Source organism: Dromiciops gliroides, chromosome 5, assembly GCF_019393635.1.
Source record: "Dromiciops gliroides isolate mDroGli1 chromosome 5, mDroGli1.pri, whole genome shotgun sequence".
In the NCBI taxonomy this organism is placed as follows: Eukaryota; Metazoa; Chordata; class Mammalia; order Microbiotheria; family Microbiotheriidae; genus Dromiciops; species Dromiciops gliroides.
In genome coordinates, this window is record NC_057865.1 from 156,568,127 (window position 1) to 156,587,142 (window position 19,016).

The 19,016-nt window shown below is 35.7% G+C and overlaps 1 protein-coding gene across 1 annotated transcript in view; it reads right to left on the minus strand.

Moving 5' to 3' along the window:
- Nucleotides 1-19,016, minus strand: part of PCLO (piccolo presynaptic cytomatrix protein) — a 591,416-nt gene that overhangs the window by 63,155 nt on the left and 509,245 nt on the right. Inside the window, 1 exon segment of the mRNA XM_043967589.1 lies at nt 18,845-18,912. Coding sequence (XP_043823524.1) covers nt 18,845-18,912 — 68 coding nt within the window.

A 19,016-nucleotide genomic window follows, 5' to 3' on the forward strand; every position in this document is an offset into this window, starting at 1 on the left:
GGATTTTGGTCTAGGTAATTTTGGTTAATAGAAGAAGGCTAATCTGTGTGTGTTGGTGCATATATTGAGAACTTAATCATTCTGGTATTGATTTACATGCCTTACAAGCCCAATCTTGTATACCTCGATGTAGAAGTCCCCTCCTATTGAGGTACATGCTGATTCCTCAGATGTCTATAACAACTCCTGACAGATTTGTAAAGGATATATTTCCCGTGTTTCTATTAGCTGACAATAATTTTAGTAGATTTTAATGCCCAGTTTGGCAACAGGCCATTCACAGGACATCTGGTTTGGAAAGATGGCTTCCCTCTTCTCCAAGGATTCTTTGATCAAAGGAAAACACCTGCCTAAAGCTTCTTTATCATCAAAATTACTGTGTTAAAAAGCACTCTCTAGGATGTCTATAGAATAATCAACTGACATTTTTACCTAACATTCATTCTATCATTGTAATTATTTAATAATCTTATCCTTTTTGGTGACCTTCAACCTCCAGGTATATATATATATATATGCATATTTTTTGGACCAGTCAATGAGGATTAAGTGACTTGCCCAGGGTCACACAGCTAGTAAATGTCAAGTGTCTGAGGCAGATTTGAACTCAGGTCCTCTTGAATCCAAGGCCAGTGCTTTATCTACTGCACCACCTATCAGCCCCCGGTATATATGCTAAACTAGATTGCTATTGGTCATTTCCTCCTGCATTTTAATTTGATCCTTGATATCACTGAGTTGACTGAGATATAGCCTTTTGCAAGATCTTAATCAAGGCATTGGCTCTTAAGGATAGACACCCAAATATGCATGCTTAATATTAGTCTTTCTTTTTTAAAAAATTAAACCTAATTGAGTTATCACATGAAAAATACATACCTGGGCTACATTATTAAACCACCTCAAAAATGCCTTAAGTTAATTAATGCCTCAGCATTAATGAAAAATCAGGATAAGAAATGCCCATTTGTGAACTTTTTCACTTTTTGCAAAACTAGTTGATTATACTGTCAACCAATACCCTTATAAATGGATTTTGTATGAATTTAAGAGTTTATCAATGTGGATACTTCCTCCACCAATACAAATCACAACCTATACATTTAAATTCTTTAAAAATGATTGTTGAGGGTTTTTTCCCCCCTCTTTGTATTCCCAGAACCTAACTCAGTGTCTTAAACATAATAAGCACTTAATTCAATCAGAAATGAATTAATTGTTCAATTAATTGAATTGAATGTTGTATCTAATTAAATTGAATATTGAAACATTCCTAGTTAAATATCAATTCTAAAGACCCTGTGGAAAAAATAAATAATACCCATATTTATGACCTGTTCTTTAAATAAAGAATATTAATTTCCTTCAGATAATTGAAGTCTTTCATTTTAATTATCATAAACTCATTTTCTGATGGCTCAAAGTAGGATTAATTGGTAAACCTTCAATTATTCAGTGTAATAAGAAAAATTATCATAGAATTATGTCTCAGAGCTGTAAGGGTTCTTAATATATTTTCTGGCCTATCTTCTTGTCTTCATAAAGATGAAATATTATTATCTCAGTTCTACAAATGAGGTACTTAAGACTGAGAGAGGTTAAGTTTCATTGTCTAAGATTTCCTTAAATTTAACTGGCTAAATAATGCATCTAGAGGAGTAGGACTTGGGGTCAGTAAAAGCTGAGTTCAAAAACTCACTCTGACCCCTCTTAGTTGAGTGGCCACATGCAAATCATTTAATCATTCCACCTCAGTTTCTCTAGCTATAAAAAGGGGATATAATGAGATCATATTGATGAATATAAATTCCATATTTTGTATAGCTAGTGGTAGGAAGGAAGAGGTAAAGTAGCATGGTGGTGCTTGTGGTGGATGTTGTCTGGAACCCTGGGTTCATGCCTTCTGGTCGTCTTCTAACCAAATTATTTTGAGTTTTCTCTACTATACCATGCTCCTGTGCTAATTAACCAAGTATTTATGTTAACACATTTAAGTGGCCCCTTCTATCACTAATGCCAAAGACTGGAGAAGTCCTGGTGGGTAGGGTAGGTGTGACACTTGTACACACGAACTTCTGTATAAGAATGGCCAGGTAGACCAGATAGACATAGGCCCATAGTGGTAAAGTCCCAGGACTGATTCTTACTCCCACTGACTCCTTACATTTTTTCCATTCTTCTCAGCCCTTCCCTAGGACAAGCCCAGTCTTCCATGATACATTCTGACATTTTCTTAACTAGAGAGTGAGGGAAAAACCAAAACCCAGAAAACTAAAGTGTGAAGTTTCTGTTTGGATTGTGCAAGAGTGGGAGCCATTTTTCAGGGATGTGGGGTGCTGAACTTAGGAACAGGAGTCCTTTACAGGATCAAAAGGGCTTGGTGTGCAAAAAAGGAGATTTGGTGTTATGGGGAGGGTTCAGGATAATGGAGAGGATGTGCAACTTATAGAGAAGTTTCTTGAAGTGTTTATGTTTTTATATCCAGCTGCACAGAGCCATCTCACCTTTCAAACCTCCACTAAATTAGTTCTGGCTATTGCCAGCAACATTTTTCTCTAAAACAAGCTTTCTTAGCATTTCTGGTGTCATGGACCCCTCTGGAAGTCTGATGCAGTCTTTGGACTGTGTGTTTTTTTTTGTTTTTTTGTTTTTTTTAGTGAGGCAATTGGGGTTAAGTGACTTGCCCAGGGTCACACAGCTAGTAAGTGTTAAGTGTCCAAGGCCGGATTTGAACTCAGGTACTCCTGACTCCAGGGCCGGTGCTTTATCCACTGCACCACCTAGCTGCCCCCTGGGCTGTGTGTTTTAATAATTGAAGGAAGTGTTCAAATAAATGAGAGGTTAGTGGGGAAAATCAAGTCAACAAGCATATATATGCACTTACAATATGCCAGGCATTGTGCTAATTACTGGGGATACAGTAATAGTATCTTCCCATCAAATAGTGTTTCCCATCAAACAAGTTATATTCTAATGGGATAGACATCAGGTTAACAACTGTTTACCATATGTGGATAATTTGGAAATAATCTCAGAGTGAAGGTACTAGAATTAAAAGGTATTGAGAAAGGCTTCTTCCAGAAGGTAGGATTTTAGTTGAGACAAAGGAATTCAGTGAAAAGGGTGAAAATAAATTTAGGGAAAATAACTATGTAATATGTGACCCCTTCCACATTTACAAATCCCCTTAAATTTGTCAACAGACCCTTTGCCATGGGCCCCAAGTTAAAAACCTCTTTAAAGAAATACCTAAGTGGTGGTAATCTAGTTCTCTGGGCTTTCTTTCTCAGTTACCCTGCCCTTTTCTCCCTATTCTTCATAGATTTTCTTGTTATCCTTAGTTCTTCACATAGTACCTCCTTTGCCCAAATAGCTTACACACTGTAAGGTATACATGGCTTTCAAAAGCGTACCTGGGGTAGCAGTTTTCAAAGCATAGAACCTTGGGAGGATTATATGTTTGATCCTGAAAGTGATAGGGAGCCACTGGAATTTATTGAATAGGAAGATGTCATGGTCAGAGAGAGCTTTAAGATTGGTTTGACAGCTGAGAATAGAGTGGACTAGATGAAGTTGAGGAGACACTAGAAAGATTTTTATCAAAACTATGAATTTTGAGATAGAGAGCTAAAAACCTGACCATGGAATTATATGAACTGATGTTTTCAAAATCATATATTTTCCTGATTTTTAAGTGGGGAAAAAACAATGACCTTTCAGTCTCTGAAAAGAAAGGAGAGTGTTTATTCTTATTTTGAACTCCACTAGTTCATTTTTATGAAGGAATCTCCCTGACTATGGACTATTTTATTTGTCAAAAAACATGTATTAATTATCTACACTATACAAGGGACTGTGTTTGGTCCTGTGGTACAGAGGTGAAAAACAAGAGAATTCCTGCCTTCAAGGAGCTTATCAGTAGGGGAGGGGGAATAAGACATGTATGCAAATAAGTATTACCTACAAGGCATGATCCTTGTCTCATCACGTAATTTTCCTAGGCCTCAGTTTCTTTTCCTTGGCATCTTTTGCTTTCTCTCTATTCCTCTGACTACCACTGTAATTCAGGCATGGGTCCCCACTCTCTTCAATCATTGTAGTCATCTGTAATTACTCTCCCTTCCTTAAGGGAGTGTCATTTCCAATTGACCTCACAGTTGCCAAAGAGATTTTTTATTTTATTTTATTATTATTATTATTATTGCGGGGCAATGAGGGTTAAGTGATTTGCCCAGGGTCACACAGGTAGTAAATGTCAAATGTCTGAGGCTGACTTGAACTCAGGTCCTCCTGAATCCAGGGCCAGTGCTCTATCCCCTGTGTCACCAACCTGCCCCAAGAGATTTTCTTAAAGTTAGAGGTCTGATCATTTCACTCTACTCAATAAATCCCAGCAGCTTCCTAAAGCTCCTAAGATTGAATATAAAACCTTCTGTTTAGCATGTAAAGATCTTCAAACTATATGAAGAATGATTGAAGAACATGGGTGGTTCTGGAGAAGAGATTGAGAACATAGAATTGTAGATTGAACTGGAAGGGAACTTAGAGGCCACATATCCAACTCTCTTGATGAGAGAACATCATAGGCAAGATTTGAAAATAGGTCCTGTCCTCTAACTTCAGAAAGCCAGTTCTCTTTCCACCATGTCACAAAATTAGAAGAATTCAACTTGTTATCCTTAGCTGTTGGTGCAGAACTGGGTAAAATGGGTAGTAGTTACAGAAGAAGATTTAAACTTTGTATAAGAAAAAAATGCCCTAATAACTTTAGCTCTTACACAGTGAAATCAACTGCCCTGGGAGGGTCTTCTTGACTAGGAGTCTTCAACAGAAGCTCAGATTATCACTAGTCACAAGCTTTGTAAAGGACAGGCCTGTTCAGGCATTGGTTAGACCAGATGATTTGTGAGGTGGCTTCCAACTCTGAGAATAAGCAGTTCAGTGTAAATCTAGTAAAATGTGCTGATTGGATAATTATGAGCTGTCATGTTCAATAAGTAATTAGGAGCCCTGTGTTCAAGGACTCCCTGGGACTCTAAAATACCACTTACATAATGGGACTGTGAAAAGGAAGAGGATGTTTGTCCTGAAGCTCTATAATTAGTCCTTGATTCAACTTATGAAGGGCTCTTGGAATGGTAAAATTCCTAGTAGCACCATTTTGTGATTTTCAAATTCCATCTTTTAATTAACTGTTTATACCAGTGGTATCAAACACATAGACCTAGATGGGGCCTATAGCACACCTTACTGAGGCACAAACCAAATTAAAATGTAAATGGGAAATAGTTATTCAAACAGACATACAATAAGACATCGATAATATTAATGTGTGGTTTTCTAAGTTAATATGTGATTCGCAAGGATCTTTATGCATGTTTTAGTGGCCCTTATTTCTTCTTAAATTTGACATCAGTGGTATAGTCTAGTTGTATAAGAGCTTATAAAAAGAAATAAATGATTATCTTAAAACGGAATAAACTTTTTTGAAAGAACTTTTCATTGACAGTTCATCCAGAGATCCAGTATGGATATTAAAATCATGCCATAGTCAGAGGACTTTAGATTAGATTTGATAACAAAAAGGAAAGATAAGTGGATGAGGAATGGGAGAATGTGGCAGTTTTGATAGTGAAAAACCATTCCCAGAAGTTAGATATTAAATAGATTCAGGGCATTTTTTAACACCATACTATTATTGGGAAGCTTGCGAGCAATTTTTAAGGGGTGGTGGCATTGTAACCTCATGTCAGTCAAATTATTTGGTCTCTGTTTCTAGGATTCTGGATTGAAAAGCTGGCACTTGGGGGATACCAAATGCTCCCACTCCATTCCTTTTTTTTTTTTTTTTGTGAGGCAATTGGGGTTAAGTGACTTGCCCAGGGTCACACAGCCAGTAAGTGTTAAGTGTCTGAGGTTGCATTTGAACTCAGGTCCTCCTGACTCCAGGGCCAGTGCTCTATCTACTGCGCCACCTAGCTGCCCCTCCATTCCTTCTTATAGAGGTATGAACATGGCACTCTCTTAATAATGAAGATTCAGTGGTTCCCTACTGCCTCTAAGATAAAGAAACTCCGCTGTTTGAAATTTAAAGCCTTTGCATTGTGCCTCCAATGTATGGATAGCAATTAGGGGATTCAATGAATAAATTGCTGTGCTTAGAGTTAGAAAGACCTGTGTTCAAATCTTGCCTCAGACATTTCATTTCCTCATTTGTAAAATGAGGGAATAGATTCCATGGACTTCATGTTCCCTTCCATCCTTTAATCTATGTATCCTTCTAGTATGATACTATATTGAGTGCAATTATTCAATGATGGAAAGAGGCCTACTTAATATACTGAGTTCTTAGACATGCATAACATACCACAGTATTTTTCAATGGTAAATATTTTTAAAAGTAGTGCTATTTGCTAGCATTTCACAACTTTTGTGGATTCTGCCACTGAAATTTAAATTAAACCTTTAATTTCATTCTAATCTTAACACTCTAACATTCCTAAAAAGAAATATTTGACTGACCCAGAATGTAATCATGCATCTCCCTATTTGATAACACTAGCTATCTTGTCAAGAAATGATTGCTGGGGAGTTTGATTTTCCTAATAAAAGTTTTAGGAAGCCCAAAAGTTTATCTGGAAGAACAAGAAGTTAACAGGGAGGAAATAATTCAGTCTAATAGGACAGCTGCAGATGTCAAGAGCTGGTTTATCTTACATGTCAACCAAATGATGGACTTAATTTGCCTCGCCTTTTATCTTTTTTAAAGAGTCCAGACTTACGAATATCCATAGGTACTTCATTCTTCAAAATGAGCTTAATGCATGTAAAATTCAGTCACTGAATTACAGTTTTGTTTTGTTTTGTTTTGTTTTTGGTGGGCAGTGAGGGTTAAGTGACTTGCCCAAAGTCACATAGCTAGTAAGTGTCAAGTGTCTGAGACCATATTTCAACTCAGGTCCTCCTGAATCCAGGGCCAGTGCTTTATCCACTGCGCCACCTAGCTGCCCCCTGAATTACAGTTGATCCTCTTCAAAAGTCCAATCTTAAAATACTACCTTAGATTCTTTCACCAAAGGAGAATAAGATGTATAACACTATGAATGGAACTCAAGTAATATCTTCTATTTTACTTCTAAGTTTTCCTTGAGTTTGTCCTTGGCCCCAAACTGGTGAATGAAACAACAAATTTGTTGTAACAAGGAAATGGATCCATGTTCAAAGTGGGGTAGGGGGAGGGAGAGACAGTTTACTTATCCACTTCTCATACACATTTTCTTTGCTGTGAGAATATTTTGCCTTCAGTTGCCAGAATGACATTTCTTGGTTTTAGGAAGATATCACTTCCATTTGACCTCAAAAACTTGCCCTTCTTTATTAATGATGATGATAATAATAATAGCTTGTATTTGCTTGCTTTCCTCAGAACAACCCTGGGAGTTCTTTACAGATAAAGGAACTGAGGCAAAGAGAAGTTTAATGACTTGCCTATGGCTTCATATCTAGTAAAATGTCTCCTTGAATTTGGGTTTAAATCTGCTTGCCTCCAGGTCCAGTCCATTGACTGTGCTACCTAGCTGCATTTCTTTATTTTCTCTCTCATTCCCTTTCTTGGATCCAGAGCTTAGCAGAATTTCTGCACTCAGCAGTCTTTTGTGGGATCTTATTCCTGTCAGCAAATACCCAGATTGAGATAAACTGTGTCTTGTTCATTTATTATAAAATAGCATTGGTAAGATGATCTCCTATAGGCAAAAGCAGTTACTTTTTCTTTTTGTTGAGTAATTATTGAGATTTTCTTATGTGATGAATCTTTCATTTAAAAATATAAATAAATGGGGCAGCAGGGTGGCACAGTGGATGAAGCACCGGCCCTGGATTCAGGAGGACCCGAGTTCAGATCCAGCCTTGGACACTTGACACTTACTAGCTGTGTGATCCTGGGCAAGTCACTTAACCCCCATTGCCCTGCAAAAAAAATGTTTATATGTATATATATATATATATATGTATATGTATATATATATGTATATGTATATGTATATATATATGTATATGTATATGTATGTATGTATGTATATGTGTATATATATATATATATATATATAAATTGTTTCCTATGATGGTTCTTCTTCTTATCAATTGATCTTTCTTACCTCTATAGGAAGACATCTGATTCTATTAATCATGACCTAGGAACATTAGAGAAAGTTGATGGAAGGGCTTTAATTCCAAATCCAAGATCCTAATTCACAGTCCTTAGAATTACCTTCCCCACTAGAAAATGTGTAATCCCATGTGTTCTGTACTTTTCCGGGGATGTAGGCAGTGTAAATAGTTGTTTTTGTCATTGCTAGAAATTGTTATTCTGGTACCATGGAAACATGGTGCTGACATTCATTCAAAAAAAGCACGGTCTCCTCAAAAACAGGTGATAAAATAGCTCCTTATGAATCTCTAAAATATGACATTCAGTGACTCATCTTGATGGTGCTATGTATAATATTGTGCTTGGACTGGCTGACCCAAAAGAAGGGTAAGGGTCTGAGCCTTCAATGGGAATCTTGGGAGTCACAGTTTCCATAAGCCTAGAAGGAGCTGATTCTGGTGGGGGGAAGTGAGAGGAGAAGGATGCTCCAAGGTGATGGGAAATTTTGAGTCATTCTGTGACAAAACAGAGATGACTTTCAACAATCAGAGATGGAGCTCGGGGCAGCTAGGTGGCACAGTGGATAAAGCACCGGCCCTGGATTCAGGAGGACCCGAGTTCAAATCTAGCCTGAGACACTTGACACTTACTAGCTGTGTGACCCTGGGCAAGTCACTTAACCTTCATTGCTCTGCCAAAAGAAAAACAAAAAAACAAACGAACAGAGATGGAGCTGCAAGAGAGGTGGTTGCCTGAAGATAAAACCTAGCCAGAGTACAGCACTGGCATCAGCCCAGTGGTGAACATCTGACAATGGATGTTGATGTTAATGTGGTTTGCATTTCCGTGACCCTCAACTTTGCCTATTGGAGGGAACCTGATGGGGGACATAGCTGAACTAACTGTTTCTCCCCGAAAGGCTGATGGAATTGTGAACATGCTCCAAAATTCCTTTTTTCCATTAAAAATTTTTTGTTTTAAACCTCCACATGAAAACTTTGGATTAAATTTGTGTCTTTGACAGAGCTTTCCCTTGCATAAATTCCATGCCTGATCATGACTACTGCGGGCAAGAATACAGGCTTCAAGGGGAAGAGGAAGGGTTTTGTGGTGGTAGTGTTTGGTAGTTTTCAGTTATGTCCAACTTTTTGTGACCCCATTTGGGGTTTCTTGGCAGAGATACAGGAGTGGTGTGCCTTTTCCTTCTCCAGATAATTTTACAGATGAGGAAACTGAGGCAAACAGGGTAAAGTGACTTGCCCAGGGTCACACAGCTAGTAAGTGTCTGAGGTCACATTTGAACTCAGGCACAGCTTTCTATCCACTGAGGATATATATATACACACACATACATACATACACACATACACATACACATCTACACATACATATCTACATATATATGTGTGTGTATGTATGTATGTGTATATATATGTATATATGTGTGTGTATATATATAAGAATATATATAATATAATATATATGTAATATATTTTATTTATATATATATAAGAATCTATGCAAGGATATACCCCTGGAGTTACTCTTTGGGAGGCAAAAAGCATGTCCAAAGAAGAAAATTCCTCCCTTTTTTACTTTTCAAGGAAAACATTTTTTTAAAAGAGTACCTAGAAAATGTGTTGTACACCAACACCTAGTGGTCACACACATATTTGTGTGTGTGTGTGTGTGTATATGTGTGTGTGTGTGTGTATAAATGCACACACATATACACACATAAATATAAATCTGTCCTAATACTGTTATGATTAACAGTGACTTGGTCTATATTTTCAAGGTGTTCTTTTTTTTAGATATTTTAAAATTTTATTGAACTTGGCATTACATGAACAAATAACTGACAGGTAGAAATGGCTTCATAAATCTTTCCATATGTCCTTCTTTCTGGGCTACCTGTTCAGAGGATAAACATCCATAAGGGGCTTTCAGATAAACTATTGTGCTTCCTCGGTATTTTCCTGGGCCACTATCTTTCTCCTAGATACAATTATTTAGTGCAAGCGATCCCACTTGCTGATATTTCCTACTTTAAATTTGGGGGGACATTGATTAATCATCCACTTTGAAAACCCTAGACAGTCAATGTGAGTTAAAGTTGAGAGATACAGAATAGGATGATGATTTAATGTCAAAAGGGAAAAGATACTGAGAAATATTGGTGCAATGATGAATATTTTTTCCCATAATGGATGAAAAATATACCAAAGGAGCTTCACAGTTTAAAATGGAATGTTTTCAAAAGAAGCCAATATTCAACAAAAAAGTCAATTTGAAAAAGTTTTCAGAAAAATCTTTTCATTATTCAATGGAGAAAAATGTGATTTGATAAAGGAGAAATAATGCTTATTAAACAATTCTATATGTGTAAAATATTCAAGTGATTAATGCTTCAAGTTGACCAGTTCAAAACTGAACTTTATAAGCCATCTTCCATTGTGTTTAACCTGGTAGTTGAGCAAGTAATGACATCATTTTTTAAATAAATAAAGCATTTCTTAATACTAGTCCAAAGGCAGAAAAGAAATATTTAGGACCATAGATTTAGAGCTAGAAAGGTATGCAAAATTCAGTTAGGCCAACTCTCTGCTTTTATAGATGAAGAAACTGAAGCTTAGAAAATTAAGTGACTTGCCCATGGATACACAGGCTGGAAGATTCAGAACCACAATATAATCTTAGGTCCTCTGACTCAAATCCCATAATCTTTCCACCACAACCACTGCAGATAAAAAAAGTAATATTTTGCATCTTCGTCTTTCCCACATTAATTTATTTCCATTTTAAAATCTACAGCAGAAGCTCTTTTTAAAAAAACAGCTACAGGATCTTAGGATCTTTTCATGTGATGATTATAGTCGGTTGCTATAGCCACACAATGGTTCAGCCAAGCCTCACCTTATGCGCCAAAACCAACACATTGTGTTAGTCCCATCTCCAGCACCTTGCTGATTGAATTCTCTCTGGTTGGTCTTGGCAGCCATGGTTTGCTGCTTCCTGTTGGGCCAGTAAACCTGTTGTTTCCATTCTTTCTACACTAGATAGCACAGTAAGTAATCAGTACATCCTGAATTTGAATCCTGCCTCATTTAGTTGTCATTTGACCCTTCTGCTGAGTCTCAAGATCTTCATTGTAAAAAAGGAGACAATGACACCTACCTCTCAGTGTTAATGATGAGTCATAAATGAAATAACATATATAAAGTGTGTTATAAAACTTAAAGTGCTTATTTAATTAGTAATTATGATTGTTATTTTTTAGAACTACTGGGTGCAAGGTCTTAACCACTTCTCTGACTGAAATGCACTTCCATTTCCTTTCTTCTCTCTCCATTTATACGCATCATGGGCAACTGTTTGATAATTTGATAATTGCATATGTATTTATGTGTACATATATATACTTGTATACATTTATATGAACATGAATACACGTGTTTAAGTAAATATATACACAAATACTTAAATATACGATTATATATCTATATACCCAGAATGTTCACTTGTAGTATTCATATGTATTGGATTTTACATCTTTTCTATAAATATTTTCTTTCACTTTTTCACACAAAATTCATTAAACAAACAGGCATCTGGCAATGTAGTGGATAGGCAGTGGATCTGGAGTCAGGAATTCTTGACACTACCTATGAGATCCTGGGCAAGTCACTCAACCTGTTTGTCTCAGTTTTCCCATCTGTAAAAAGGAGATACATAGTAGCACTTATATCCCAGGTTTTTTGTGAAGACTGAAAAAAGCAATGGTTAAACTGTTTACAAACCTTAAAGAGCTATATAAATGCTAGCTAAAATAAGCTATCATTGTTATTATTATTAGTTACTGGATACCTTCTTCATACACAATAGGATACTAGGCATGAAGGATACAAAAACAGTCATGACACCTATACCCAAAAAGTATACAGCCTAACAGGGAAAATCAAACAGCTATACTTCACACAACAAATTTTACAAGGTGACATGTAAACAAGTTCAAAACCAAGACCAAATAAGAAAAGGGGATATAAGGAAACATTCTTATCAGAAGGTCTTTCATCTCTAATCTTTTTTTCTCTTGCATGTGTAATCAGAAATTTTAGATATGGGTCCATGGATTAGATGAGGTTAAACCATCAAATTACCTACCTGCAACTCTACTTCCTTTCTTCCCCTTTTCCCCCATCCACATCTAGAACTCTCTCTACACATACAGAAAGTATTGGGATCTAAAATTGAACCACAGACACCTTCAACTTGCTGATCCTACATCATTGGGTAGTATAGGACCCAGAGCCTACAACTCCTCTGGCAACTTACACAAGGTATTAACTCCTTTTTTCCTAGTTCTAGAACCTAACCTCTCATCCTACAACACAGAATCAGCATTAAGAGGCCATACTCAAATGTCTTTACCTCAACATATTCCATGTACACCTCAAGGCCATATTTGTCATCATCACCACTTTGTAATACTTTTTTATGACCTAAGAATCTAATTAAGGGTTATGCTAAGTTGTCTGCCTTACACTGTAGTTTGCCACCATAATACAAAGAGAATTATTATTCCATAATAATCTATTTTTTGTAATGCTTCTTTTTTTGGTCATTCTGATACTTAAACACTCATAAACTTCAATCTTTTTTTTTTACATTAGAAGTTTCCAAGAATGTAACAGGTAAAATCAAATGGAAATTTTTAAATCATTTGGCATACAAAAAAAATTACTCTGAGAGACTCAATTATTCACATATACTGATCAAATTCACTGAAAAATTACCACATGGCATGAAAAAGAGAAGGTCAGAATAAAACCTTTCAAAAATTTAGCTTTCCTAATAGATTACTTTTAAAATTTAAGAGGAAAAAATAACTCAATGTTATTAATTGGTACTGTTCAGTTATTAAGATTGTATCTAAATAACATCAACATAACTGGTTAAAATATAAATTTCAGTTTACATGTACAATACTATTTTTAAACTTCTTGCATTACCTTTTAACTTTTTTGCATTGCACAAAATTGAAAGATAAATTGTTAGAAAAATCATTCTTCACTGCCACTTTGTAACAAACCGACAATTAAACTTTTTTGCTCTGTTTGCTCTCAATTTGTTGGTACTTTATAATTGGAATTAGTAAAAGAAATACATCACAGCCTCATTCTTATTTGATATGCTGGATCTCTTCTATCTGTGATCCTTAGAGGTGAAACTGACACTATAGTGAGAACATTCAATAACTATATTCCCTTGGTTGTGATCCAAAATGACCCTGCTTTATAACAAATCTTACATTGCAAAAACCCACTACTTTCACTAGTTTAAAAAAGTACATAAAATTATTTGTGTATTTTTATAAACCTTGGGTCAGGATCTCAGTAGAGGCGATTGATTTTATATTATGACACCGTCCTTCCCCCCACCCCCACCCCGAATTAATCTCACATTGAGTTTGAAATTTATGAGTCACCTCTGTGTAGCAGATGAAATATCAATAGAAAAAATGGCTGGGTGGAAAGTGGAATTTTCTATCATAAGCTATAATAAATAGCCTGGCTCACAATATAATAAATAGATAGAATAAGGATGTGCTTGGTTAGTCTTGAAGAAAAACCCAAGATATTGAAGATCACAGTCATCAAAACATTCAACCTTGTGAAATATTTCTTATCCAATACTGCCTGGGTCTTTGCTGGGTCAAAGAACAGCTAACCTATTAACAGTTCCCTAGTTTGAGTTAAGCATAAGTATATATTTGGTTAAGAGGAAGGTCATTAAAAAAATAATAAAATAATAAAAGAGGAAGGTCATTTTAGATTGGCATCTTTATATGCCAGTTCTTCCTGGATTTCAACATTTTTTAGACTTCTTAAGGAATAGGCTCAAGAAGCTGTTGTTCAAGTCTATTGGATTGCCATAATTAGTTGAAAAGTGAAAAAATGTAACTCAGCAGCCATTTCCTAGCCTGTTCTCTCTGACCTGTGCTTGCTCACGCTCTCTCGCTTGCTCTCGCTTTCTCTCTCTCTCTCTCTCTCTCTCTCTCTCTCTCTCTCTCATCTCTCTCTCTCTCTCTCCTCTCTCCTCTCTCTCTCCTTCCCACCCCCTAGCCCCACCACCCTGCAGGTGAATGGTTTTGTATTTGTTTATTTTAAAAACACTAACAGTTGAGAGAAGAATGGAGGAAATAATCTCAATATAATGGAATATAATTTTACCTTGCCAGAAGTAAAGATAGGTAACACATTTTAACCTTAATTGTCAAACTATTTAAGGTAAAGTTTTTCCTTGACCAGTGTGGTCCAAATTATTTTTCAATTTTAATTTTATTTATCATGAGAATCAAATTATTATCACCTACTTAATATTATACTGTCTAAGTTCTTATTCATGCAATTTCACCATGTATTTTATCTTATTCAAATAAAATTATTGTTACTCAATCACCCTTCTCTATATATTCCCCTATTGACACAGGCTTTAATAAATTAAACTATATTCTTTAAAATGAATATTTCGGGCAACTTACATAGCCACATGAATGCATTTAATATATTTATGTATCTTGAGGGTTATTCAACTACACATAGATATGTAAATGATCATTTGGTTTCACTTCCATTTGTCAAATTCAATGAATATTTATAATTTGATTAATTTCAACAAGCATTTATAAAATGCCAACTATTTACTAAACTCTGTGTTAACTTGGCACTGGAGATATAAAGATAGAATTAGATATTCTTTGCCATCAAATAATTTAAATGCAAACATATGCAAAGGAATTTTTGAAGTAGAATTACCATCAACTACTGAGGGGATCAGGAAAGTTCTCATAGTATTTGACCCTTAGAGGGAATGAGGGTTTCTAAGAGGCGAAGGGGAGGACAGAAAATATTCCTGGATAGGAAGAGACAACCTGTGCAAAGACAAAGGCATGAGAGAAGTAATTCTATGTATAGATGATGGCAATTAGACCAGTTTCCCTGGGACATATAGTGTATTATGAATAGTAATGAGACATCATTTTGGAAATTGGATTGAAGTCAGATTGTTAAAGTTGTAAAGTGCCACAAAAGTTAACATTTTATCCTAGAATCAATAAGAATCCATTAAAATTGGAGAATGATAATGATCATACCTGGCTTTTAGGAATATGGTTGCTATTGTGGAGTACAGGTGAATGGATAAATGAGATGCAGGAAGATGGATTAAAAAACTATTACCACTGTCCAGATGAAATAAGAGACTAAACTCTGGAAGGTGACTATGGAATGAAACAAAAGTGTTAGGAATGGTTAGACAGAAAAGATGTTGTGAAGGGAGAACCAAAAAGAATTGACAGCAGATTGGATATTGAAGGAGGGAGTAAATGTGAGAGAGTAAACAAAATAAGGATGACTCCAAGGGGGTGAAGCTGGGGTTTTGGAAGCATGATGGTTTTCTCACAGAAATATGGAAATTAAGAAGAGGGGCAGGATTTTCTTGGGATATAAGGGGGAAGTAATGAGTTTTGGTTTGGAACTATTGAGTTTGAGATACCCATGGCAATGAGATATCCAGCAGGCAGTTAGTGAAGTGAGACTGCAGTTCAGGAAAAAGAGTGAGTGTTGAAAATATGTAATCGGGAATAATCTGCATAGTGATAACAAACTCATGGAAGTTAGAGATCACAAAAGGAAAATGTAGGTGGGGAAAGAGTCCTGGGGATATATCTACATAAACAGGTAAATATAGTTGATGATATAGTAAAAGGGTCTGAGAAAGTACAAGTTGGAGAAACATCATGAAAACCCAGATGAACCGAGAGTATTTCAGAGGAGAGGTTGGTCAAAATTATTAAATGATTCAAAAAGATAACAAAAGCTAAGAACTGAGAAAATCTATTAGGTTTAGCAATACAAGATTATTAATAACTTTAAAAAGAAATATTTTACTCAAGTATAGTATCAAAAGTCAAATTGCAAGAAGGAGAGAAGTTAATAGAAGATAAGGAAATGGAAGCAGTGATTATAACTTTTTAAAAATGAGGTTGTTTGTGAAAGTAAGGAGAGATATAGGATAAAACTTGGAGATATAATAGGGTCAAATGAAAGTTTATCTCTATATCTCTCTAGAAGGGTGAGATCTGGGCAAGTATGTTAAACAGCAGGGAAACTGCTAGTGGATAAGAGGAATGAAGATTAGAAAGGCAGAAAAAACTTCTAGAGATGGGAGGAACTGGGTTCAGGTAAGTAGAAGGTTTTGTCTTAGCAACAAGAAACTTTTTTTGTTCAGATTGAAGTGTGTTAGGAGAGAATGAAAAATAATGTTAGAAGGAATTTGAAGTTTAAAGCTAGGAAGAAGGGGGTCTCAAATGAATGGTCTCAATTTTCTTGGTCCTCTGCTGAGAAGGAGAGGGGTATAGGTGGCATGGATTAATTTGAAGAACAAAAAGAAAGATTAGAACAGACATGGTGGGGAATAGAAACTCAATCATGGAAGAATAAATGGTTTGTCATGAATCAATGACAAATGTATCTACCATATCAAAAATGCTATAAAAACTACATGTATAGTTCAACTTCTCATAGATTAATGTTTGCTTCATTGTAGGTAACCACTCAAGCAACACAGGTTACATGTCTTAATAGAAGGTATTCATGATTTGTAAACAGAAAATAAAATCATGCTTTGGTGGCCAGTGTTCCATTACTGATTCTGTCTGAATTTGGCCAGGGCTGGTTCTCAGGCAACAGACATACAAGCCATTTCAGCTGTAAAAGACTTCATTTTATTGCCAAGTCTTTAAGATGTAAGGCCACATTTATACCATGATAACAAGGCACTAGGCAAGAAAAGAAAACTTCCATTTAAAGGTAGTTCCCAAACCATCCATCTCTTCATTTCATATCCAGCTGAACTTCTATGGTTTGGACTCTATCATGCCCCCATCTCAGTTATCTTCCTCCCTCCCTCCTCCATTTATTCCTTTTCAGTTTGCTTTCATGTTTTGTCTTTTCCCCTTAAATTGCAAGCTCCTAGGGACAAAAATTCTTTTCATATTGTATCTCTTTAACTTAGCATAATGCCTGGCACATAGTAACCACTTAATATGTGTTTTTTGACTGACTGAACAGTCCTATTCAAACAAAGAGATTGACCAAAAGAGTATTACAATACATAAGAAATGCACGCCATAATTAATTACATTATATTATTGCTCATTGCCGTTCTCACCTCCCTGTAAAACCCTCGGTTCAATAACTAATTTAAGATGAATCTCTGGTTAAGATAAGTAAACAAAGAGTAACAACAGATTGAGTCAAGTCTAAATAAAATCTCAAATGTCCTATGATTGTAATACTCCACAAAAATAAACATCTTTTGTGTGGGAAAGAAAGAAGAGACCCATAGTAGGACGAACAGTTTTTGCTCATTGCCAGCTGCTAACATTTATATTAAGATAGTTTACTTATAAATTTGAAGCTTCTAAAATAAGGTAAAATCAAATATGTATCTTCCTCAGTATTCAATTTTTCATTGCCAACATGGATTCGTATTAATTCCTTTAATCTGTGGATTCTAAGAATCATATGTCAGTTTGTCTTCAGGAAAAAACATTGTCATGTTGGTCACAAGTTATTTTTCTACACTGATGTCATAAGCTTCTATCTAGAACCCTAGCATCTAACTTGGAAGGACCATAACATAATTTCTTCCTCAACCGTATTTTTTTTTTTTTAGTGAGGCAATTGGGGTTAAGTGACTTGCCTAGGGTCACACAGCTAGTAAGTGTTAAGTGTCTGAGGCCGGATTTGAACTCAGGTACTCCTGACTCCAGGGCCGTGCTCTATCCACTGTGCCATCTAGCTGCCCTCAACCGTATTTTTACAAACGGGGAAAATAAGGCCTAGAAAGGGTAAGCTACTTGTTCAAAGTCACACAGGTGGTACATGATAGAGCCAAGATGACTAAGAATCCAGGTCTCTTACCTCCCAATCATTTCTCTTTGTACTACAAGAAACGGCTTCCCATGATAATTTCTATTTCAAAATAACTAGGAAACTTAGGTGAGATTAAATTGGTGGTAAGATCATGAGGGACACAATGTAACCACACGATGATTTAAAAAAAAAACCCCAAACAACAACAAAACACAAATAATGAAGAAACAGTAAGAACATTTAAATCATTAAGCAGGTTATTTTTTAACATGTAACTCTGCATTTCCATAAAAATTAGAAAAAGACATTTTATCTGTCATTCTCCATTTCAAGGCAGAATTCAGCTTAGAAATAAATTTGTGCTTTCAAAAATTCCCATCTGCTTTTAAGAATCTTCTTCAATGTGTCCTACCACTATATACAGATCTAGTATTGACTTAAAAGAGATTTTCATGCCTGGGCCATCCAATTAGAATGGGAGGGGGGGGGGGGGAAGCAGGAAAGATAGAAAAAAAGAGTTCTGACATGATATGCTATGGGATTTACATCTTGGATTTCCATTTCTCAGAAGACACTGAGTTGAAATGATTGCTGAAATATGAAAGATGTTATGTGAGACTACATATTGGTGTAAAAAAAGATTTAGGGAATCCTCAATTTGCCTTTGGATCCAAAATAATACTTGAATATCTAAAATTAAGATAATAACATTTTAAATATTATATGTAGAATATATTTCTGAATTTTAATTTACCTTCTGCATCTGTTAATCCTACTCCCGGCTGCTTTGCCGTCTCTTGTCCATTCTGACCCATCTTTCCTCTGTTAAAATAAGAGATATATTGTCAGCAAAAATCCTTACAAAGAAAGATGCCAAAAGTACACAGACAATTACAATCACAGATAATTACAATACATGTTGTCTA